Below are 24,039 nucleotides of genomic sequence, written 5' to 3' on the forward strand. Positions count from 1 at the left end.
GAAAATTCTTGACAGTTCCCTGGCGCTCTGGCATTTTCCATGAATAACAATCAAGGGCGCAAACTAACTTAACTTTCAAACACAATCAATAGACACCCCGAAAAAAAATAAATATATATATATAGTATATATAGTATACTCGAATTAAATCACAGCGCAACAGTCGTTGAGTAGAAGGAGTCACGACAAAGGCCAAAAATAGTTTCGATAGCCATAAACTAATTGCCATTGAAAGGACTATTACCAAGAACATCAAGAACATGGCCATGAACGGCGGCAATTTGGCCGTGGGATATGTCAATTTTTTTTTGGGGGGGGCTTCCACAAAACCAATTTTCTACCCCATCACCTTTAGCCGAGAGTCGAGAGACCGAGAGAGAGCCATTGGTTGCTACCACCGCCACTTGGTGGCTTCAATTGAAAAACAAGCTTTTGGTTTTATGGCGCTTTGTTCGTCAAGTGTTTTGTAGTCCCAAATAATGTTGTTGTTGTTGCTGGTTCCACACGAGCGCTGCGCTGGCATGCGAACTAGTTAGATTAATTTAGCCAGAGCCAGAGCCAAAGCTAGAGAGAGAGTCACAAATACAATTACGAAGTCATTTCAATTTATTTAGCGTATGGCACCCCAAGCCAGCAAAAAAAGCCGCAACAATGAGGGTGCCACAAACATGGCTGGGGTTAGCTTCAAAGCTAAGAAGCTGCGAAGTGAGAACTGAGAGCTAAGAACTGAGATGGAGCTGCTGTCGGGCGTTGGCATCTACATAGCTCATTAAAGCCGCGCAGAGTGATCAAAATCAATTTAGCTGTCTGTCTTTAATTTATTATTTTTATTTTTGTATTTCGGCTTTATTTTAGCCAACACTGCGATTTGTCAAAGTAGCTTCGCAAGCCCACTAACTCGACCATTATTGAACGATAAATTGATTAGATATGCGTGTGTGTCTTCAAATACTATACGCACACTCGCATTACGCATACGCAGTGTGTTCGTGTGTGTGTGTGTTGATGACAACTTTCTTGAGTTTTTGGCTGGCTGGCAGTGATGCTTATTGCTGCCTCGAATTGCCATTTCAATGTTAATTTTATTAGGGTGTCAGCTATAAATTGCCTTCAATCTTAAATACCATAAAAAACGTTACACTCTCCACACACACACACACATCGATATATACACATAGTGTAAGACGCAGCTACTTTACACATTCTTATTGTAGTCGCAGTCGCATTTCGTGTGGAGCAGGCCAAAGCGCTCAATTTCCATTATCATCAACAGCTTTGAACCTTATTCAAATCTCGTCTAAATTATACCAAAAATACTTGACGAAACACACACACAGACATCCGAGCTTACACACAGATACAGAGACAGAGACAGGCAGTCAGGCGCTTACACACACGCCCACAAGTTATCCATCAAACTGCCGCTCGACACTCGACAACAACACGCTCGACATGTCAGCAGTTGGGATTTGCTCGTAACCATAAACCGTTTGAGATTTACATGCAGGCCGCCGCCTGTTTGTGGTCGCATTTGTTGTTTTAGTTGTTGTTTCAGCTGCTGCTTTTGCTTTTGCTGTGGGGGCAGCTGTGCTCTCCATGAAACTGACTCTCAGCTTTGCCTGCCATATTGATAACCACTTTAACTCCAGCTCCTTGTGGCTTCGTCCAAACTTTGGGCCGCTTCATTTGTCTTTCTACTTGACAAAGTTTTTAAACAATTATGCCCCGAAAAACAAAGATGGCCACTAGCCACTGGCCAATTTGGCTTTATTGTGCCACTCTACACAGCAAACAGTCAGCATCAGCATCAGCTTTAGTCTTAGTTTCAGTCTCAGACTCAGTCTCAGCCCTTGCCTTGACTCATGGCTTGATGGCTGATGACCATCGTCAACATCGTTAAAGTCGCATTTTTAAGCCAAATGTGGCAGTTAGCTGCCTTGTTGTGTCATTTGCGGACATTGAACCACAACTTGGCAGAATACAACACACATACACACATACAGTACACTCGAGTGACCAACACAAAGGAAAACAGACAAGGGAAAAGGAAAAAGGGACAACGACGAGGACCAAAAACATAACCAATATGGTGTGCACATAATGAATTTATCAAATTAATCAAAATGGCGCTGCTGAGAGAGCGAGCATCCAAACACACCGGAAGTCCTTGCTCCTGCCACTCTTTTTATACCCGCTACCAATTGGGTAGAAGGGTATTATAATAAGTGCAATTTTAAAGCTAGACTCGATTTTTGCTACATACAATAATAACTGCAGTCGTAATGAATACTGAATTTGTTTACAATCGGATAACAATCTAGTATATTTTGTACACAATGATATATTTTCAATACAATAGTTTATAAATATACCATCTACAACATTCAGTATATTATAGTATTTTTTGGTATATTGATTTGGTATTTGTTCTGAGTAATATAGCAACACTTAGCTTTTCTTTGAATATGTGTAGCGGGTATCTCACAGTCGAGCACACTCGGCTGTAGCTTTTTTTCTTGTTATATTGCGCCTTATTGTGTCATGTCTGCTCTGTCGAGTTGAGTTGTGTTGTGTTGTGTTGTGTTGCGTTGTGTGCATAATACAATTAAGCGTCTCTGGCGTCATTTGTGCAAAAATGGAGATTTAATAAAGCCATTTGCCTGACGGCCCTTGAACTGTAGCAGCTTCTGTGATAATCGCCAGTTAGGCAACATCACAGATAACGTCTAGGGTTGCCAAGCATATACTGTCTGTCTTCTTAATAACTTATGTGATTATTATTCAACAGACCAAATATAATTATCATACATATTGGAGTCATGGGATCAGCTTCAAACAGCTTCTCTTCAGTTGTTGTTCATTTTGTGGTAGCTCGCTTCATTGTTCAAAACTTATGATATTACCAGCTGGTATTAGCTGAAATTGTATGCACGTTTTCATACTCATAAAATGTTATTGCATATTAGTCTCGCATTGACAGCACTTTGATAGCTCTGAATGCCTTAGAACAAGGCCGGAAAGTAGTGTTGAAATCAGGACTCAATGAGTCGCTAAGCGTATAGAAATTGTGGCAATAAAAGAGCTTCAAATTAATTTAAAACTTATGGTAAATTATGCGCTATTATGAAATAACAACTTTTTAAGTAAATAACTAAAAAGATACTTTCAAGTTTTTTATTTATTCGCTGACAAATTTTGTGAAATAGTTTTGAGAATTGTAACAAATCTTTTAACAAATCGAATAAAATTGATTTGAAAAGTAGAACAATTATTTCTCAATTTTCCAGCAAAGTAAATCATATAAATCAAGTAGAAAGGAAAACACTCATAAATCAGAGGAGTAAAGTTTTCAAATTTTGTTGATAATGCCTTAAACGCTCTATACTCATTAAGATATTATTGATTAATTAGAAGCAGAGACATAAATACCTATGCCAAATAGTTTCAACATTTTTAAAATGTTTTAACAAATAATAATTAAATAACAATAATCCGAGTTCTCTTATATGTATGTACATATTTTTTATAGCAAACAGATTAAAGTCACTGCAATTACGATTTGTGTGTTTTTAACTGATTAGAAATACTTTCAATGACAATTAATGCTTGGAAAAGTATATAAAATATTGCTAAAGTAGTTATAAGCAAATTGTATTAATCACGAAGAAAAGAAAGTACTCAAAAAGTAACGAACTTATCGTTTCCAAATTTAAAATATAAATTGATAGTCAGATTAACTTAACCACACCACAGAATTTCAAGTTCTTCAATTGCAAGTTCTTATATATTTGTTAAATAAGTAAACAGCTTAAAGCACTGCAATTATCATCGACCTCTACAAGTGACTTGACAACTCTGGCACAATAGTTATTGCTTGGGTGGTGGAAGTATGTTTACCACTTACCAAGGGGGAGAGAGTTGAAGAAGAGTGTTAATCGCATTGGTCGGATGTTTTAATGTTATGTAAATGACAGCGCCTAATGAACTTTCCATTCATTATCGTTAGTTAGTTAGCCAGTTGGCTGCCCTGGTCAATGGCCAGTTAGTTCCTGTCGCAAGCGACATCCTCGCACATCCCCGCACATCCCCTCACAACCCTCACAGCACATCACAGCACTTCATACACCACACCACAAAGCACTGTCAAGGGCTATTGCTACTTAAATGCTAATCCCAGACACTTTTGCTACTTCAGACACAACGTAATCCAATTGGACGGCAGCCACCCGAACCCGAAAGCAGGACCACCGCAAAGCTCTACTGATTGATTTGTTTAATGTCGCTGCGGGCAACAGGATTTGGAGCGGAAACTGGGAGCTGTTAGCTGTTAGCGACACCGTAAATTTGAGAAGCCGTTGGGCAACTTAATTTCATTAGCGCATATTTAAGAACCGGGCAATTACGACGTGACTGCCTCGCTGACGCTGAAGCTGAGGCTGACTGAAGGCCTGAAGGCTTGGCACGAGTTTGGCCAATTAAACAGCAGGCGACGATTGCCCCGAAAATCGGAAAATCGGAAAATCGTTTTGCGCTCGCACTTAGCGAGTTAGTTTTTCCTTTGCGTTGATGCGATAATGTGCCAAATGTTGCGTATTTGATTCCCTCCTTGGCGCCCTTGACACAGGACGACGACATTGTTGAGCGGCAGCCTCGGCGTCGCTGGTCCGTCACAAGCTGTGGCCAGACGCAGGACCAGGATTGGCTCAGGCAAACTGCTGCCGCCGTTGCTGCTGCTATTGATCTCTGCTGCTGCCACAACAACAACAACTACAGAACCAACAACAACTACAATAACAACTCAGCCTACAAGCCAGGATGCAACAGCAACAGGGGCGACGACGCAGCACGCTGAGCTATCCCGTGGCGCTGCTCGTGGCGGCCATGGCGCGTACAACCCAACTAATAGTATTCCAGCCGACATCGACAACATCGAGCAGTCGAACGGTAATGATAGCTCCAGCTCCGATCCAGCCAGCAACAACAACAACAATAACAACACCAACATCCAGTCGAATGCAACTTACATCGACGAGGACGCTGAGCAGATGCTGCCACAGATTCCGTCGTATATACGCACAACCGCCATGTTCTTCTGCATAATCATCATGCTGCTGGGCGTCATCGGCAACGTGATGGTAAGTCCTAATTATAAATAGCATAGAAAGCCATTATAAATTAGTATCAATTTGTCGAGATAAACAGATTAGAAAATCCACGGCAATTTTTCTTTAAACTGCTCAGCAAAAATTAGCGAAAATTTATTAAGTAAGCTGATCCGTATAAGTATAGGAGTATATTCCTAATCTGCGTTAACATTCTAATCCATCATCTCTTCTATGTGAACAACTAGACTTTAAAGCACCTAAAACTGTCTCTTGTTTTCTTAAAGTAAATTAGAATTTTGAAATACGATTCTGTATTGACAAAGTTATTAAAAATTATAACAATAATAGCTTCTTCTCTAAATATGAGGTGCGATTATCTCAAAGTCGGGACATTTGATTATAGATTTCCAATTTGACTAGCCAAAACAGTAATCATTATTTTAAGTTAGGAGCTGTCTTCAATTTCACAATATTCCAATTTAGATTTTAGACCACCTCAAGGTGATTAATTGCAATTGCAATTATATGCAACTTATATTTTCCTTATAGAAATTACAAATATCATTTCGAAGTCAGGGTCGATAAAAACAAGTAAGAAAGCTACAGTCGAGTGTGCTCGACTGTGAGATACCCGCTACCCATTTTGAATAAAAGCAATATATTTTGCGGTATTATTCTCAAAACATACCAATTATACTACAAAAATACTAAAAATATATTTTGGGGTATTATTATAAAAAATATACCAAATATACTAAAAATACTAAAAATATACCAAATGGTATATTTGGTATATCGATATAGTACAACATTCAAAATATACCATAGACGGCACAATATACCAGATTGTCGGCCAAAGCAAATTAGACCCCTAGTAAGTAGGCGTTTTGCCCATACAAAAGTATTTCTTTAATAACTTCGACAATTTTTATCTGATCGCAACCAAATTTTCAGGAATCATAACTACTATAGTAGTTATTATATATACCAAAATTCGCAATTCTAGCTTTACAATTACGCTTGTTATTTGATTTTTTGATTTGAGGGGGCGGAAGTGGGCGTGGCAAAATTTGAAACAAACTTGATCTGCGTGCAAACATAACAAATGCTGTCGAAAAAAAATTATAGCTCTATCTCTTATAGTCTCTGAGATCTAGGTGTTCATACGGACGGACGGACAGACGGACAGACGGACAGACACACAGACGGACAGACGGACATGGCTAGATCGTCTCGGCTGTTGACGCTGATCAAGAATATATATACTTTATAGGGTCGGAGATGCCTCCTTCTACCTGTTACATACATTTCCTGCCGGCACAAAGTTATAATACCCTTCTACCCTATGGGTAGCGGGTATAAATAGTCAACAATAATGATGACAAAATGTTCCAAAATTAGGTGATTAACACTTGCAATATTAAATTTTTGTTCATATAAAATACATATAATAAGGAGAACATAAAGTGCAACTTTTTTGCTTCATTATTTCTAAGAAAAACCCTTTAATAGTATCTCAAAGTCGAGTACTCAACTGTAGTTTAATCATTTTGTAACGGCAATTTCATAATTGCAAATATGCTAATTTCGACAGGTGCCCATCGTCATAGTGAAGACAAAGGATATGCGCAACTCGACCAACATCTTTCTTACCAATCTCAGTATTGCCGATCTGCTGGTTCTGCTCGTCTGCACGCCCACCGTCCTCGTCGAGGTCAACACACGTCCCGAGACCTGGGTGCTTGGCCACGAGATGTGTAAGTGGCTGCCGAGTGAAGTTAATTAACATTTTGTGTGCCTACAATTACAATTACATTTATACTCCTGCTTCACCTTCCTCCTCTCTGTCCCACAGGCAAAGCTGTGCCATTTGTGGAGCTGACGGTGGCTCACGCCAGCGTCTTAACCATATTGGCCATCTCATTCGAGCGCTACTATGCCATCTGTGAGCCACTGAAGGCCGGCTATGTCTGCACCAAGGCGCGTGCGATTCTCATCTGTGTGCTGGCCTGGGGCATCGCTGCGCTCTTTACGAGGTAAGCTCCACCACATTTGTCTGGACAGTGCAATGAACTTGTCTTCTCTGTCTGCTCTCTCTCTCTCTCTCTCTGTCTGTCTCTCTATCTGTGCTTAAAGTAGACTTGAATTAAATTATAATATTCGTATTACACGTAGTCGATATCCTTTGCATGCTCTTGGTTGTGGCTCACACACACACACTATCTCTATCTCTTATACACATATTTCTACTGTCTCTCTCTCTCTGTCTTTTAATTAGTTAGTTATGTATTCTATTAGAACATTGATTTAATGGTTGATTCCATTTGCCCATTCTCACTTTCATTCTCGTTTTTAGCCTGTATTTATGCAGCAAAGCATTAAGTTGCCTGCTCATTAATTATAAATGTCAATCGTCGTCGTTTTTAATGATTTGTATTTTGTTTTCCATTTCTTCCACCAAATATCTTTGTTGCTGCTTATTTTTGTCATTGTTTTTGTTTTGGTTTTGTTTTGTTTTTGGCCTTTGTTTGGCATCGACTTCTCCATTTACATGCTAAACATTGGCAGTTAGTGTTACACGCAAACACACCCACACATTCAAACAGACATCGAACACACTCTCTGTCTATCCTGCACTCTACATCTCTCTTCCACGTTCTATTTCTACTGTTTACTGGTTTTGGTTTCTTCACGTTGTCTTTCGGCTCAGCCTCGCTGCCTCAACTTCCGGCTCAACGACCCACTGTCCATTGTCCATTTCCATGTTCATGTCCATGTCCTAGCTGTCGTTATCAGCGCCCTGTCATCTTTAATAAGCAGCAATGTCCGCTATCATGGAATTTCATTTCATTGACACTTTCTTATTGTATATATACATATATATATCGTATATATATATGTATGTCTAAGGACGGTCAGCGACCCTTTTTTAATTTTGCAAATCTTGCTGCGCTCATAACAATGAAATAAACACAACATTTCTCTCTCCAAAAAAGTGTGCACAGTGGGAGAGTGGCACATTTTGCCATTTGGTTTTTTGGGGCAGGGCACAACGCTCTCCTGGCTGCGGCTGTTGCCTATTAATTATGCTACGAAAGAATATGCCACAAGGCCGCACAAGTTGCGCGTAAGCATTTTAAAAGCACGCCTACGGCTAGCATAGAGCAGCTAAGCGCACCGCCCACTTTATCTTGCTGCTCTCTCAAGGCACATACATAATTCAGAGTCATCCAAGTGGCAGCCACACACACACACACACACACACACACATAGACACACGGCTAGCGACAGCCTGTTGCCCAGCAGCTCCCATGTTTGATCTGCGAGCTCATCTGCTATTCCTACTTCTACGTATCTCGTATCTCTCTCAGTGTTCTGGCTATCGCACCATCTACTCTTTCTCGCTTCATCCATAGTGTATAAATTCCCGACTCGCCATCAACGTTACAATGCTTCTCGCTTCTCTCTCTCTCTCCCTCTTTCTCCCCATCTTTAGCCCCATACTGTGGGTGGCTGAGTACAAACTGGTCGAGTATATCGATGGATCATCGGTGCCAGTTTGCCTCACCCAGGCAATTGGTGTATCCACCGTTGGTTTCTTTCTGATGACCATATCCGTGTTCTTCGTGCTGCCATTTCTAATACTGGTTGTCCTCTATGGCATCATTGCGCGCAACCTCATCTCCAATCAGGGTCCCATGCTGCGTGCCCGTCCCACCAAGCCGGAGCTCAGTCTGAAGGCCCGCAAGCAGGTGGTCCTCATGCTGGGCGCCGTTGTGCTCTCATTTTTCGTCTGCCTGCTGCCATTTCGTGTGCTCACACTCTGGATCATATTGAGCACGGATCAGACGCTGCACGACATTGGCCTCGCCCGCTATTACAGTCTGCTCTACTTCTGCCGCATCATGCTGTACCTCAACTCGGCCATGAATCCCATACTCTACAACCTGATGTCAACCAAGTTTCGCAAGGGTTTCGCTCGCCTCTGTCACGATGCTGGTCGCTTCCTGCTCAAGCTGCTTACTCTGGGTCGCAGTGCCCGTAGTCCTCATGAGCTGCACGGACGCAGTGGCACCTTGTCGACGGGCACGGGAACGAATACGAACTCATCGAATGCTACGGCAGCCACCAACTCGAGCATTTTGTCCCGCAGCTCAAATCGAAGGACCAGCGAAGATATCAGTCGCACACGCCTGAAGATTGAGCTGCATATTCCCTGTGGCAGTGATCAGGAGGCCATGGCCATGCTTCAGAATTCGACGATGCGCAGCAAGCGGCGGGAGAGCGACAGCAGATTGCTGACCAACAAGAATCCGCATCCGCGGCGCCACAAGCAACAAATCAGCTTCGACGACGCCGCTGTGGGCGGAACTGCCAAGGAAGCTGTAAATCTGGCCTAAGAAAAGAGGTGGCGAAGGCGCAACCAAATGAAGCATCGGTGCAAAAGAAAAATGGACCATAACCCGTTTACACTTACGCTTCAATTCGCAAGGAATTTGACGCAAGCAGCAGCAGCAACAGCAGCAGGAGTAGGAGTTGACAGTCGTCTGATCCTGGCCACGCCTATACAAATTGCGTTTTGAGCGAGTTTTTGGCAAGCATAATCGATTCCCTTACGGCCGTTGACAGCTCGAGCTTTGCCCTTTTCATGATCCTGGTCCATCGGCTGCTGCTGCTGCTGTTGCTGTTGCTTGCGTCTTGGACATTTCCGCACAAAAAACAATCAATTTTTCGGGCTATTAAACTCGAATGAAAGTGCCAAAGATAAATAACAGCAACGACAGCCAAAGCACTACAACAACTACAACTGGAAACAGCCGTACAGAACTATTGGAAACGTGTTCGGGGGCGGGGAGACGGGACGATGGGCCACGAACGCCATTAGGCGGCGGGCACATGTAAAGCATGGCAAATGGAAATGGCTTAATATGCGTTTGGGCAACGACTTGGGAGCCCATCAAGACGGCGGATAAACATGATTTAGGTGTATTGAAATACATAGTTTCAGTTCATTTGGGGCCGCTGCCCACCCATGCTTTTACTTTTACTCTTTTCGAGTCGAGTTTGTCGGCCATTTCAGCTCCATTCCAAGATGCCAGCTATTAGATGAGCGGCTATAACAAAACTGTTGCCTACTTTGCGGCGGCGCTAATAAAACGAACAATGCACAAGCCGCATGTACATACATTCACACACATACATTCACATGCATTAGTTGAGATGCCATATAAAAAGTGTTGCCTACTTTGCGGCGGCACAAACAAAGTAAACAATGCACAATTATACGCACTTACACACACACATACCAATGCGAAAATATGTATTATACCGCCACACACACACATACACAACAAATAAATATGTACTTACGCCCATAAGGGCGCCATAATCTTTATAAGTTAATAAAGTTTTGTATTGCAACTCGTGTCGAAGCCTAAGCAAACGAGATGTGCTTGGTGATTTGGTATTTATCATTCGAATATATAGCTGGTAAGCAATTGTAAATATGTATTGATAGCTTAATCGTTTAATTCAATTGTTTTCCCATCAGCATTTCTTTTTTTAGCTACTTTGTTTACAAAGTTTAGTGACGTAGCTTAATCATCAAATCGTGTACATACTTAAGTTTCGTCTACAATAGTTGGCCATTTTGTGTATGAAAAGTAGAACAGACATTTCCGTTTCCGTTCCAGCTCTTTGATTAAGTTGAGTGGTATTCAATCGGAATTTGCTGTAGATCCATTTTTTCTTTTTATTACGGTTTGTTGTTCCCAACGAGTTTTAAAGTTTGCAGACAATTGAAAACAATAGCAAACTATGTTAACGTTATTATTATTATGATTATTGTGTACTTACTCATCCAACTCTATGCATAACTTTTGCAGTCCCATCATTGCCATATCCAGCTACAGCGTGGAGCCCTATGGCGACGGCACCGATGCCCCGGTCTGCGCCACAGCTGCCGATGGCTTCTGGCCCATCTGCTATTTTGTGGGCAGCATCACACTCTTCTTTATTGTGCCCTTTGGCATCTTGGTGCTGCTGTATGCGGCCATTGCCTACAAACTCTTGCGTCCCAATAGTGCATTCCACAGGCCAACATCGCCGCAGCCACAGCAATCCGCCATCACAGCAGCAACGGCCACAGCAGCCGCGGTGGCAGCATCTACGGTCAGCACCAAGGGCAACAGCCATCAGCAGAGCAATGGCATGCGAAAGCATCGCAAGCAGGTCATCTTCATGCTCGTCGCTGTCGTCTCCAGCTTCTTTGTCTGCCTGCTACCCTTTCGAGCCTTCACACTCTGGGTGATCACGGCCAGCGCCGAGGATGTGGAACGTCTGGGCATTGCCGGTTACTACAATCTGCTATACTTCTCCCGCTTCATGTTGTACCTCAACTCGGCCATGAATCCCATTCTGTACAACTTGATGTCGTCGAAGTTTCGCAGCGGTTTCTGGCGTTTGCTATTGAGTTGCCTGGGCCAGCATACGCATCATCATCATCGTCATCATCACCATCACGCCCAGGCTATTGGACGCAGTCTGCGGCAGACAACACGCCGCCAGGACTTTGAAGGCGAGGCAGGAGCAGCGACGGCAGGCTCGAACAATACCCAGCGAGCTCGTCGCACGCTGCGTCGCGAAGCAACATTTCTAATCAACTCCATCTCAACCTCATCGGGCACCGAGCGCAACACTTCCTCCACGTGGCGCAGCAACAGTCTTTCCACCTCGGTGGGATTATCGGATAGAGAGCGGGAACGTGAACGAGAGCGTGATCGTGGCGGACTTGGTGCAGCCATAATTGGCACAACAGCGGCCACAGTTACCACTGCCTGTTTGCAGGAGCGTCGAGCCAGCAAGATCTAAGCATTTAGTTGAATTCAAGCATATTAGTCCATAGTCATAGTTTATAGTGGAACATTTTGTTGTCAAGACTGAAGTACCTCAGAAGAAGTCAATAAACGCTAGTAAAATCCGTTTTTGAAACCAAAAGTATATATCGTTGATGTCTTCGTTTTTGAAGAACGTGATTTAGATATCTTGCTTTATGTTCATGAAATTTTTATTAAACGTCTCTCATCATTACCATCAAAATTACACTAATTATGTGCCTAATCGAATTCTACGCTTCTCTCTCTCCAATCACTCTGAATGCAAAAACACACAAATTTGTTGTTGTTGTTGCCGTTAGTTGTTACTTCTAAAAAATGTTCATGCTTTTGTTTTGTTGTTTGTTTGATTTACATAATAATTACAATATGTCAGACAAGTGGCGAGCATTTTTTCTTTCTTGGGGAGATAATAATATGATTTTGGTGAATGAATTGATTGATAATAGAAATTAATATATGTTATGCTTGTACTTATATAGTAGTACAGTTAGTTAGTAGTATGTATGTAGTATGTTGTATCGTGTATAAATAGCAGCAAGTTATACAATTCGGTTGTTCTTCACTTTTGTGTGCGCGCATTCGCCCAGGAGCAAGATGTCTCTATATTATAAACGCAGTTTTGTTTTTTATTTTTTTTTTATGCATATTGTATGTAAGTTTAATAGTAAACGGTATTATCGGTATCGTTTTCGCGCTGCTTGTGGTAAGTAACTCTTATGTTAGGTTAGATTTAGATTAAGTTAATTACTACACCATTGTTTTTTGCTTTTGCTTTGCTTTGCACTACTTAAGTATGAACAGAACTATTTTGAAAAACATAAAGACAGAAGGATAGATAGTTACATATCAGTTTCCTGTGTGTGTTTTTTGCTGGTTGCCTATTACATGTTAATGTTATGTATGCTTAAATTGTGTACGTGTTGTTCATCATCCAACTTGAACTGTGGACTGCGATCTCGCGCATCTCATACAAAGGTCATCTTTATCATCATTGACATCGTCTCATCATACTCTTCGATATTATATCATCATTATTGTTATTACATAATTCAAATTTTTTTGTTTAATTATGGTTTTGCTTGTTTTATTGTTGTTGTGTGTTTCTTCCTTTTTTTATCGTTTTAATTTATTATATTTAAATTTTGTTTAATTGTATAATAAAATAATGATTCACAATCAGAGTTATTCAGCAGCAACCAGATCTGTTGTTTTCCACTGGACGTCCCTGATCGATCTTTACTTTGCTAGCATTATCGGTAGCGCTAGACGGCGGCCCAACGCGATTCTTGATCTCTGCCGCCATCGTCATGAATGCCTGCTCCACGTTAGTGGCACTCTTAGCCGAAGTTTCAAGGAATGGAATGCCTAATTGATTTGCGTACTCCTGCAATAAAAAGAATGCGGAAGTTTAAAATAAACCTATGACAAACTATCTTGTTATTATCTTTCTACGCACCGCAGCTGTGGTATGATCGACAACTTTCTTGGTGGTCAAATCGCTCTTGTTGCCGACTAACAATTTATTGACATTTTCGCATGCATATCGCTCAATTTCCTCAAGCCACTGCTTCACATTGTTGAAGGACTCCTGGTCCGTGCAATCGTAAACGACAATAATGCCATGCGCGCCACGATAGTATGATGAGGTGATGGTACGGAAGCGCTCCTGTCCAGCAGTATCCCACTACAACAAAAAATACAGAAATATGGTAAGCAAATTGCAACAGAGAGATAAAACCAATCGCATTCTTACAATCTGCAATTTAATCGTTTTGCCATCCAGTTCTATGGTTCTAATTTTCTGCAAGATAAAAAACCGTTATTATGTTGAATTACAGTTTAATGGTGAGTTAAAAGACTTACAAAGTCAACGCCAATTGTGCTGATATAGCTCTCTGTATATGTGTCATCGGCAAATCGGAGCAGCAGACAGGACTTTCCAACGCCAGAGTCGCCGATCAACAGCAGTTTGAAAAGATAATCGCTGTAAAAAGCAAAAGCAAATGCAAAATGAGTTTATCATAGACATACAATAAAATGAAAACATGAAGATATCAAAAGAGCTGTCCAAATACTCGTCATGAATGTGTTGTGTTTATCTTATCACAAAGAACAGTTGGCCCAACTCCAGTCATCGTCTATCCACCCGCTTTTTGAAATGTGATATACGAAAAGGCAGCTTGAGTTTCACGATGATTGAAAGGATCACGCAAGCACACACACACACACACACGCATAAAGCTGAATATTAATTAGGTTAAAAGGGAGACGTCACTCTTCAAGTTCAATTGCAGCCCTTCTCCACAACCAAAATGAAATGAAAAACACAATATTGAGCATAGATGGGATTTTGATTACGTAGCAGCAGAGAGAGAGAAAAAAAGAGCAGAGAACAACACAACAACAGTAACGCATACATTGACGGAGACGTCAGCTGCGACTGCGGCAGCGTAAAGTAGTCAAACAACAACAAAGTGTACGCATTAGAGGGGTAGGAGACGCAGTGGGCAGGTGACTCATCCGCCCCACGAAACAGCAGCAAGCTATGTACATATGCAAGGGCTGTCAGCAACAGCAACACTCACATACACTCGCACACACACAGCTACTCAAACCCGAGAAGCAACTAAACAATCAAGACGGATTTCTCCAGTTCTCATCATGTTCCAAAGTCTCTCTCTTCGTCTCTCGCTCTCAAATTCTCTATTAAAACCAGACAATTATCAAAATGTCTAATACAAGTGCATACATATTATACGTGTGTGCATATATATTTTTTTCTATTTCAATTTCGATTTCCCACTTGGAAATCGTATGTTTTTCTTTTTTGTTTTTTTTTTTTGGTCAATGCCACATTTTAGTCACTGTGTAAAATACTCGTTTCAAGGGAATGAAGGGAAGGGGAGGTGACTGCGACTTTAGTCGTCGTGGACGTCGCAAAAATGACGTCGCAGAAAAGAAAAAAAACCAGTGATGATTGGTTATGGAACGCGAGAGTGCAAAGTATTTCTATTCATTTTTTGCACAAATCAATTACGCGCAATTAATGTGGATATGACGACTTACTATTCTGGATTCATAGATGACATTTTTCTTTTGGCTTTTGTTCAAGTTTTTTTGTGTTGTATTTTTTTTTGCCACGAACAAATATTCGATATCGCTTTGCTGCTCGCTCGTCAAACTCTGACGGAGTCTCTTTCAATTTCGTTAGCTGGCCTCTTATTACTTCACTTTAATCGCACAAATAACGCGCACTGTGCACTGTGTAATCCAAAATTGTTTGTTTTTATAACTTCTATTGTGTTTATTGCGACGAATTTCAGGGAAATTCGATAATTTCCACAAATTCGACAGCCGAGAACGAGAACAATGGCGACTGAAAAAATGACGAAGTGGCAATAGTGTGGGAGAATGCCGTCAGTTGTTTTTCGAGCAGTGTTGGAAAGCGCAATAAAAGACAGGGCTGCATAATCGACTGATATCTGCATCCGCTGTTTCGTGGGCGGTAACCACCTACATACATACGTATACTATACATACATATACGTATGTTTGTGCGATAGTGTTGGAGTTGGGGGGAGCTTACAGGAAACAGCTTTTGGATTATTTTCCTTTTTGTTTAATACTTGCGCATCTGCATATAATCTCTTATTATTATAAATTATTTGATTCTAAACACGTTATTTAACATTTGAGGGTTTTGCTTGCATATAGAACACATATGTAGATAAATAGTACATAATAATTATATGAAAGATTCGATAAGCGGGCAATGGGAATGCATCGTTTTTTTAGTGGGAGTATTCATCATTAGATTCGCTCTCCGATCTATTCCAACGAGTTCAATGTTAGCAATTGTTTGAGCACTTTCGTCTGAGAGGTTTCCCTGATCTCGCCAGCCAAAAACATCTCATCCACAACGCTATACACTTTGTAGAAATTGAAGACGAGATCCAGCTCACACACGTTATGGAAATATTCATTGAGCACCTCGACAAAGTTATGAATGGCCTCCAGATAGCACAAATTATTGTCATTTACGTCCACACAGATGCAGAAGTAGAGACCTGCATATCGTCTATATACAATTTTGAAGTTACGAAACTAAAATAGATGGGGAGGGAGTTAACAATAGTACTCTTACAATAAAGACTCGCATCATTATTACCTCTACAAAGTTAGTGTGCTTCGCATCCCGCACAGTGACCACTGCGTGCACTTCCTCAATCAATTTTTGTTTCTCGTCGTCATCAAAGTTCATATACCACTTGGCTAGGCGAGTTTTGCCTGCACGATTTTGTATGAGTATGAATCGAATCTATGAATAAACTGTGTTAGCAACGGAATTCCAGTTTTGTTCCCAATTTAATGCATATTTACCATTTTACAATATATATGTAATTACTAGACTATTTACAAATTTTCAGATAGTTGCTTGCAGCGAAAAACTGATTATGGACAAATTGTGTATCACTTTTGCCAGGGCTGCAGCATTTCATTGCGAACAGCTGTTTCTGTTGTTTTCAGTGTTGAATAACGCGTTGTGCAATGCCCACGTCAGTTGGCAACTCCGTCATCAACACTATTGCATTGCACATTACGAAGTTTTCACTTTTCATATTTGTTTAGACATTACCTGAAGCTAGTCATTAACACCTCACTCACAATTACCAAAATAAAAAATGCTGACAACGCGTTTGAATATCGCTGCTCGCCTTCAGTTACTGCGCAGCTGCTCCACGACATTAGTGGGCAAACAAAAAGAAACAGCAGCTGCTGCTGCTGCCCTAGAAAGCCATGATCCGTTGCAGGCGCATGCAATGAAAGAGCAATGCATTTTGGTGGATGAGCAGGACAAGGCCATTGGAGCCGCATCGAAGGCTGATTGTCATCGCGTGGATCCCGAGACAAATAGCCTAAAGCTGCATCGTGCCTTTAGTGTCTTCCTATTTAACACAAAGGGGGAAATGCTGATACAACGTCGCTCGCTTCAAAAGGTGGCAGTTGAATAATGCATTTTGTTTGGCATTTTTAATTAGAAATTTCACTTCATCTCTTTCAGATCACGTTCCCAGATACATACACGAATGCCTGTTGCAGTCATCCATTGCATGACATCGAGCAGGAACGTCTCGAATCAAATGCCCAGGGTGTTCGTTTAGCGGCTCAGCGTCGCTTAAATTACGAATTAGGGATTCCCACTGAGGAAATTCAACCAGAGGACTTTCACTATCTGACACGCATTCATTATGCTCACCCTGGCGATGGTATCTGGGGCGAGCATGAAATCGACTATATTCTGTTTCTCAAGAAAGATGTCACCTTAAAGCCAAATGATAATGAGGTCAGCGAGGTGCGTTACTTGAAACGTGCGGAAATTGACGATGTTGTATCCAAATTTAATGCACCAATGACCCCATGGTTTGAATTAATCTTGCGTCATCGTCTCAAACAATGGTGGGACAATTTGCATAAGCTGCATAAGTTTGAAGATTTGCAAAAGATTCAACGGTTTTAAGGCAATTATTTGTATTACGTGGGTATATTGGAGGTAACGACAAACCAAAAATATTTATGCAACCTCATATTGTTTTTTAAATTCGTTTTTATCTTTATTCAAATGGAAAATAGGGTGTGAGTGTGTGCGAACAAAGAGCACAAAGCTGTTTTTCATGCACCTCCGTTAGTTGATCAGTTCAGTACAACATCATTGTATAATGTAAATATAACAAAATATAATATAATATGTGTAGGGTGTAGTGTAAGGTATGCGGTGTGTGTAGTTTCATAGCACTAACTCAAATGTGGTTTTGTTGAATATTATATAAATATATATATATAGTATATAGCTCATAAAATGATCACATCACGTTTACCAAAATCATCTCATATTCATCTCACAATCAGAAATCTCTTCGAATCGCAGTCATTTGCAACGAACAACAAAAATAAATATTTACAAAAAATTATACTATGTGTAGATGCTATTTAACTTAACAAAAAGACTTAATAGGCAGGTCTGTAAATACAGACAAAAAACTGAAGCTAAAATAAACCTTAAGCACTACTAAATTAAAAAGAATATATACGACCACAAAGAAAAAAACAAATACATACATGTAAACTGCAGCATTTAACATTTAGAGACGCCTAATGAAGCCGCGTCACGATGTGTGAAAATAGTGAACGAGTGCAAATTGTTCAGATCACTTGACATCACCTCGGCACCTATTTCATTTCCTTCTTGGGGAGTATTCAAATAAACAACACGTTTGTTTATGGTATACCAACAACTTAAAAGCTACTTCTCTGCGATCTCTCATCCAAAATTCGAACTACTAATGATAGGGGAAGGGATTAGGAGTATGTGATAGTTTGTATACATGTATACGTATCATGCATGCGAATGCGTCGTAGTTGTGTATGTGTGTGTTTATAGTTCGCTGTGTGTTTATGTGTTAAGGTGTCAGGACAAGTACATCCTGAATTCGATTAGTAGTTAAGGCACATGGTATGAGTCTCAGGCTCAATTCATTTCTAATACGGCACCATCATTTTTAGGACAAGCCAAAAAGCTTAAGGGCATTGAAGGCCGTAGCCAAGGCGACTTCATCCGGCGTTTTCTTCATGAATGCCGCGATCATTTCCACAATTGCGGGCAGGCTGCAAGGCTCATTACGTTGAAAGGTGCAATATCTGCAAATTATTAATTATTAATATCAAAATAGATATATAGTTTTTTACTTACCTGTGCAAGTAAAGTAAGGAACGTTCCGTAATGCCACTCTTGACATGCTGCGGTAACTTGGAAGCTCTCGTATTAGGATACATAAACGGTGCATCTGTCTCAACCAGCAGTCTGTCCAGTGGAAGCGTGCCATTATCAAGCAGCCTGCGTACGCCGGTATCTGATTTGTCCTTGCACAAGTAGCCAGTTAAACTGATGTAGAATCGTCGATCCAAATACTTGAGTGCCTCCTCGGCTGTGCCCATAAAACCTCTAATAATCACAGGCGGTAGATTCTCGAATCTGCAAGTGCAATAACATATGTTATTAGAGAGAAATAAATAAAGAAGTTGTTTTCACAATACTTGTCGAGTATTTCGAGTACATCGTGTTGAGCCGCTCGCTCGTGGATTAGCAGAGGTTTATTCAGACGAATTGCCAGCTGCAATTGCTTGGCAAATATCTGTTTTTGCACATCAGGTTCGGAGAAATCGCGCTGATAGTCCAGACCGCATGGACCAACGGCTACGCACTCCGGCGCCTGTGCAATATGCTCAAAGTCGAACCATGTGGACGGCTCCTCCACAATGGACTTTGAGTCGTGCGGATGAATGCCAGCAGTCGAGTAGATTATGTCGGGATAAATGCGCGAGAGGCGCAGCGCTTCCTTGCTCGATTTGACCGAAGTGCCGTGCACCATTAATTTCTGAACACCTGAAATAAGAGACGATTCCGAAATAAACAAATGGTTTGTGGTTTTAGAATATGTAAAAATTATAATTAAAATTTAAAATATCGACCGAATTGAATTAAATTATTAACTAATTAAAAATATTAAGCAATTTTATTGCATGGAGAAATTAAGTAGAAGCAATTTATTTTTAAAGATGCATTTAAAATTATATTAACATGATAATTTTGAATTGGTAATAGCTGATATTATTCAAAACTTTTAGAAATATTTAAATTATTTCTTAGATATAGCAGAAGATTCGCTACGAAGTTTTAGAATAGATGCCAATTTCAGTTAAAGATAATTAGGTTGCTAACCTAATACTATCTGACATTTCTTAGTGCATAAGAATATTATTAGAATATAGTATTATTAAATTATATTATATTATAATAGGTAAAAATGAGGAGCAACAAGAATTAAGTTGTTAATTATCACACTATCTGACAACATTGTTTTTAAAAACATTATTTTAAAATCGCTAATGAATTGAACATGTTGAGCATGCTAACTGTGCCGATAATTAAGTACGTCACTCTCTGTGTATTTATACAGATGCCTATTTTACATATACATACATACATATATTCTCATGTATGTATGTGAATGCATCTTGCACTGCGATGCTATGCGATGCGTCAATAACAAAATACCAACACACGACACAGACAGAGGCGCACACATGTTGCTCGCTTATCGCCCGTGTCGCTTGACCTTCTTAGGCTGCAAACAGAGTGCGCGCTGAGACGAAGACGATGATGAAGACGAAGACGAAGACGAAAAACAGTGCAGAGCAATTCATATGAATTCGCTCGCCCGCAAACAGAGTGCGCGCAAAGCCGAAGACGAAGATGAAGACGAAACGCAAGCAATTCGCTTCAAACGGTGCAGTACTGTTTTTGAAGACGAATCGCTTGCTATTTTGCCTTTGTTGATATTTTTTTGTTCTACCCATGCTTTGGCGCAATGCATGTTACAATTTACATGTGATTTGAGATTTGCCTGACGGACAAGTTTTGTGAAAATGTGAATTATAAATGAAGAGTTAATTTTCGAATTAAGAAAAACTAAATAAACATGTAACTAAATGAAAAGTTAAAATGATTGAAATGAATGAACTAAATATATTTTGAATAATTTTCTACCTTAACGTTACAATTTGCCTTTCTGCAGGTATAATTGGGGTTTTAGTTGTTTTTTTTTTTCTTCAGCTTTGTTGCTTCAGAGTGGGTATAATATTTGTTTTTTATTCACTTTTTAAATAAAAAATAGTCTATTGTGTCTCAAAATTTATCCAATTTTTAATAATTAGTGGTTCAATTTTTAACAGAATGTAATCAAATATGCTAATTTTTATTCGGATATACTCCAAATTTTTTTTTTCATCTTGACGCAGCTCATCAAACAAATGATGAAATTCGCCGAATGTTTTTCTTCCCAAATTAATTGGGTGAATTCCTCCATGCACTTTTTTAATTCTTTTTAATTTTAAAAATAAACTCTCCTCTAACAGCAGCTCATCATCTGACGAGAAATCAATTGCGATTAACATCATAAAATCGCAACAAATTCGTCTTGCACTATGCGACCTATTAGCTTACTCGCAACGCAAGCAATTCGTCTTCGTCTTCGTCTTCATCTTCGTCTTCGTCTCAGCGCGCACTCTGTTTGCAGCCTTAGTGCGTGTCTCTCTTTGCTTGACCATTTGTCGCCGCACCGCGCCCAAGAAGATTGTCATGTCTTATTATTAGTCTTATCGTGCTTGTTCTTACTCAATTAGTGTGTGTATGCTAGACAGAATGACAGACACACAGATAAATATTCGAACGAACCTGCGTCTCTTGCTCTTTGAACAACGGAATCCAGATCACGGCTATACTTTTTGTTGGTCAAATTTGCGCCTACGTCAATAACAATGAGGTTCTCAAAACAGTGCTTCATGCTATCATCGATGTCCAGTTGTTCCTCTCCGAGAGCTCCCAGTGCTGTGGTGGGAGTTGCGGCCACTACCACCTCATTTTGTTTTTGTTGTTCCATAATAGAGGAGAATAATTTGTTGTTGAGTGGTACGAAAATAGCAAATGACGTAGACAAGAGAAGATGCTTTGTCTTTTTGTGTAATTTAATTAGCTTTTGTTACGCGCAAGGAGTCGCTTCGGTTGTGAGAACCGCGGAGAAGTTTTCGCTCTTTATATTGGAATTTTGAAAATAATGACCAATTAAACAATTAACAATTGAAAAAACGTTGAAAATTAACAAAAATAAAAACAATCCCGACAAAACTACGACTGCTGGCCAGTGTGACTGCAACTGCCCGTTTAAAAAATGCTTCAGTCGTAAAATACCAAATATACCATAGACTATTAATCGATTTTTTACGATACTTTATCAATAACGTTAGTAAATCGATTTTATTTTCGAATATTTAATGGCCGCTACATTCAATACACTTCACTTTGGGAAATTCACAACTGTGAACTTTACAGGTTAAAAATAATTAATCAAAGTGCTTAAAACTTTTCCCCAATCGGTTTAATGGTCAGTTCATGAATCTGCACATGAGGCGGTGTCTGAATGCAATAGGTGACAGCATCGGCGACATCTTCCGAACGCAGCATTGGCATTCCGGCGATTATTTCTGGAGATGTTTCGTCAAAGATCTCGGTGTTAACGACACCGGGGCTGATGCTCTTTGGAATAAAAAAAAATATAAAATGTGGTTGATAGACATGCCCTTTTATGACTTACTGTAATCTTGGTCAAGGTGCCCTTGTTCAAAAACTCTTGACGCAGCACTTCAGTCAGCGCAGTGATGGCATGCTTCGAAGGTGCATACATATTTAAACTATAGCCAGGAACCATGGGAACGCCATGACCAGCTATGCTATTGATAATCACAACGTGGCCATCATTAATCTGGCGTTTCTTCATGGAGAGAAAAGCCTCGCGAGTGCACCAGGTGACGCCCAACAGATTCGTATTGATTATATTGAGTATATCGGCACTATTCCCTTCATCGATTAAATGAATGCGGCGAATAATTCCAGCATTATTAATCAGCACATCTGCCCCACCTAGAGTCTCATTGACCCAGGCAAACGAGTCAATGACCTGTTGCTCAACGCTGACATCACACTGGCGTCCATAAAAACGAGGCGACTGATCAGCGGGCAGAGCTGCCTTTAATTCCGCCAGTCGATCAACACGACGAGCCAGACCCACAACAATCATGCCCTTGGCCACCAGATCTTTGCAGCATTCGGCACCAATTCCCGAACTTGCACCAGTTACGACTGCAACGCGATTTTGCCAGCGGTCCATAATAATTAAAGAATGAATTTATGGATCAGAAATCAAGTCGGTTTTATGTGCTCGACTGCTCGACACTGACTGAATGAATGAAATCATCTGCTTCAGCTTGGCAAGCGATAAAGGTATTGAAATTCAGTCGGTTCGTGCACTTGAAAAGGTTCAAGCCTGAAATATAAATATATGAAATATCACCCACGATGTACTATACATATATGTAAGTCAGAGTTTACACGATGAAAATGCGGGCTGAAGGAAAAATAAAGATAAACAATCGCAAATTTAAATTACATATAAGCAAATTGAAACCCAGTTTGATTTTAATATAATTATTTATTACATTTCTTTCTGCTAATATGCGTGTACTTTGTTGTAGTTGTATTCCATATACATATATTTATATAAATGTATTCTATAGATAGATGTTATTCATTTGTTTTTCTCATGTATGGTATGTAGTTTTGTATAACTGGATAACTTATTGAGTTTCGTTTTCTATAACTTTGTCGCACAATAATATCGAACAGAAACTGTTTTATTTTTATTCATATTGTTTTTCTTTTTTTGTTTTGTTTTTAGTTTAACTAGTACGTTTTATCATCTTATTTTGAGTTTTAAAACTTAAAGTTCGATTCGTTTATTTGATAAATATTACTTGTATTTTCTTTGCTCCAATCGTCTAAATTTCGATTTTGATTTTCTTTCGATTTCATATAGTATGTATAATATGTAAAGCAATGTGTGTGTGTGTGGGGCTTTTAAAAAGGAATAGGTATTTGTATGTTATGTAATACTAATACGAATGCAACTATGTAATGTATGCTTGTGTGTATGCATTAAATACTTATATATTCTGGCTCTCAATAATCATAATAATAAGCACTACATACGAGAACATAGTAACTGTATCTGTACATATGTAAGTATGTATTTCATAAATATATATAACTTTGCATTTGTTAATACTAAATTATGGATGTTATTGCATACTTGCTGCTTCTCTCAACTCACTTATATGCATATAAGTATATATAAGTATATTTAATATATTATTGATATTACTTGTTGTTGTTGTTGTTGGTGTTTTTTTGTGGGTGTTGTATCTACGCATTAGACGCTGGCGATTTTGTGACTGTCCTAAGATGTCTCTGGGGGTTAATGAAGCTTTAAGCTGGCCAACTTGAGACAGTTAGCCATCTCTACTCATATGTGGATTTATTGTGGCTCAAATTAATATGTGGGGCGTGTCAAGGGTCCAGAGAGCAACAG

General features: G+C 39.9%; 7 protein-coding genes across 7 annotated transcripts; 3 read left to right on the forward strand and 4 right to left on the reverse strand.

The window, feature by feature from the left end:
• Positions 1 to 4,619: 4,619 nt before the first annotated feature.
• Positions 4,620 to 10,583, forward strand: LOC132787241 (growth hormone secretagogue receptor type 1-like). Its single transcript, XM_060794171.1, has 4 exons — positions 4,620 to 5,135; positions 6,700 to 6,862; positions 6,961 to 7,141; positions 8,602 to 10,583. Exons 1-4 carry the CDS (start codon positions 5,046 to 5,048, stop codon positions 9,503 to 9,505), a joined length of 1,338 nt encoding a protein of 445 aa, XP_060650154.1. The 5' UTR covers positions 4,620 to 5,045; the 3' UTR covers positions 9,506 to 10,583.
• Positions 10,504 to 12,367, forward strand: LOC132787246 (neuromedin-U receptor 1-like; the record flags this gene model as incomplete). Its single annotated transcript, XM_060794177.1, has 2 exons — positions 10,504 to 10,595; positions 10,991 to 12,367. Coding segments are annotated over 2 exons (1,077 nt in total), but the record flags the coding sequence as incomplete, so codon positions are not given.
• Positions 12,368 to 12,618: 251 nt separating this feature from the next.
• Positions 12,619 to 15,401, reverse strand: LOC132787245 (ras-related protein Rab-1A). The gene is made up of 5 exons (XM_060794176.1): positions 15,068 to 15,401; positions 13,865 to 13,985; positions 13,755 to 13,802; positions 13,458 to 13,685; positions 12,619 to 13,385 (listed from the first exon to the last, which is right to left on the reverse strand). Exons 1-5 carry the CDS (start codon positions 15,088 to 15,090, stop codon positions 13,188 to 13,190), a joined length of 618 nt encoding a protein of 205 aa, XP_060650159.1. The 5' UTR covers positions 15,091 to 15,401; the 3' UTR covers positions 12,619 to 13,187.
• Positions 15,402 to 15,681: 280 nt separating this feature from the next.
• Positions 15,682 to 16,525, reverse strand: LOC132787247 (AP-2 complex subunit sigma). Its single transcript, XM_060794178.1, has 3 exons — positions 16,382 to 16,525; positions 16,170 to 16,319; positions 15,682 to 16,105 (listed from the first exon to the last, which is right to left on the reverse strand). The coding sequence occupies exons 1-3, from the start codon at positions 16,382 to 16,384 to the stop codon at positions 15,830 to 15,832; spliced, it is 429 nt and encodes a 142-aa protein (XP_060650161.1). The 5' UTR covers positions 16,385 to 16,525; the 3' UTR covers positions 15,682 to 15,829.
• Positions 16,526 to 16,563: 38 nt separating this feature from the next.
• Positions 16,564 to 17,600, forward strand: LOC132787243 (isopentenyl-diphosphate Delta-isomerase 1). Its single transcript, XM_060794173.1, has 2 exons — positions 16,564 to 16,998; positions 17,064 to 17,600. The coding sequence occupies exons 1-2, from the start codon at positions 16,684 to 16,686 to the stop codon at positions 17,517 to 17,519; spliced, it is 771 nt and encodes a 256-aa protein (XP_060650156.1). The 5' UTR covers positions 16,564 to 16,683; the 3' UTR covers positions 17,520 to 17,600.
• Positions 17,587 to 21,757, reverse strand: LOC132787242 (3'-5' ssDNA/RNA exonuclease TatD). The gene is made up of 4 exons (XM_060794172.1): positions 21,294 to 21,757; positions 19,094 to 19,442; positions 18,750 to 19,031; positions 17,587 to 18,697 (listed from the first exon to the last, which is right to left on the reverse strand). Exons 1-4 carry the CDS (start codon positions 21,496 to 21,498, stop codon positions 18,559 to 18,561), a joined length of 975 nt encoding a protein of 324 aa, XP_060650155.1. The 5' UTR covers positions 21,499 to 21,757; the 3' UTR covers positions 17,587 to 18,558.
• Positions 21,758 to 21,819: 62 nt separating this feature from the next.
• Positions 21,820 to 22,858, reverse strand: LOC132787244 (farnesol dehydrogenase). Its single transcript, XM_060794175.1, has 2 exons — positions 22,210 to 22,858; positions 21,820 to 22,151 (listed from the first exon to the last, which is right to left on the reverse strand). Exons 1-2 carry the CDS (start codon positions 22,780 to 22,782, stop codon positions 21,972 to 21,974), a joined length of 753 nt encoding a protein of 250 aa, XP_060650158.1. The 5' UTR covers positions 22,783 to 22,858; the 3' UTR covers positions 21,820 to 21,971.
• Between the last annotated feature and the right edge of the window lie 1,181 nt (positions 22,859 to 24,039).

Source organism: Drosophila nasuta, chromosome 2R (assembly GCF_023558535.2).
Source record: "Drosophila nasuta strain 15112-1781.00 chromosome 2R, ASM2355853v1, whole genome shotgun sequence".
Classification (NCBI taxonomy): Eukaryota; Metazoa; Arthropoda; class Insecta; order Diptera; family Drosophilidae; genus Drosophila; species Drosophila nasuta.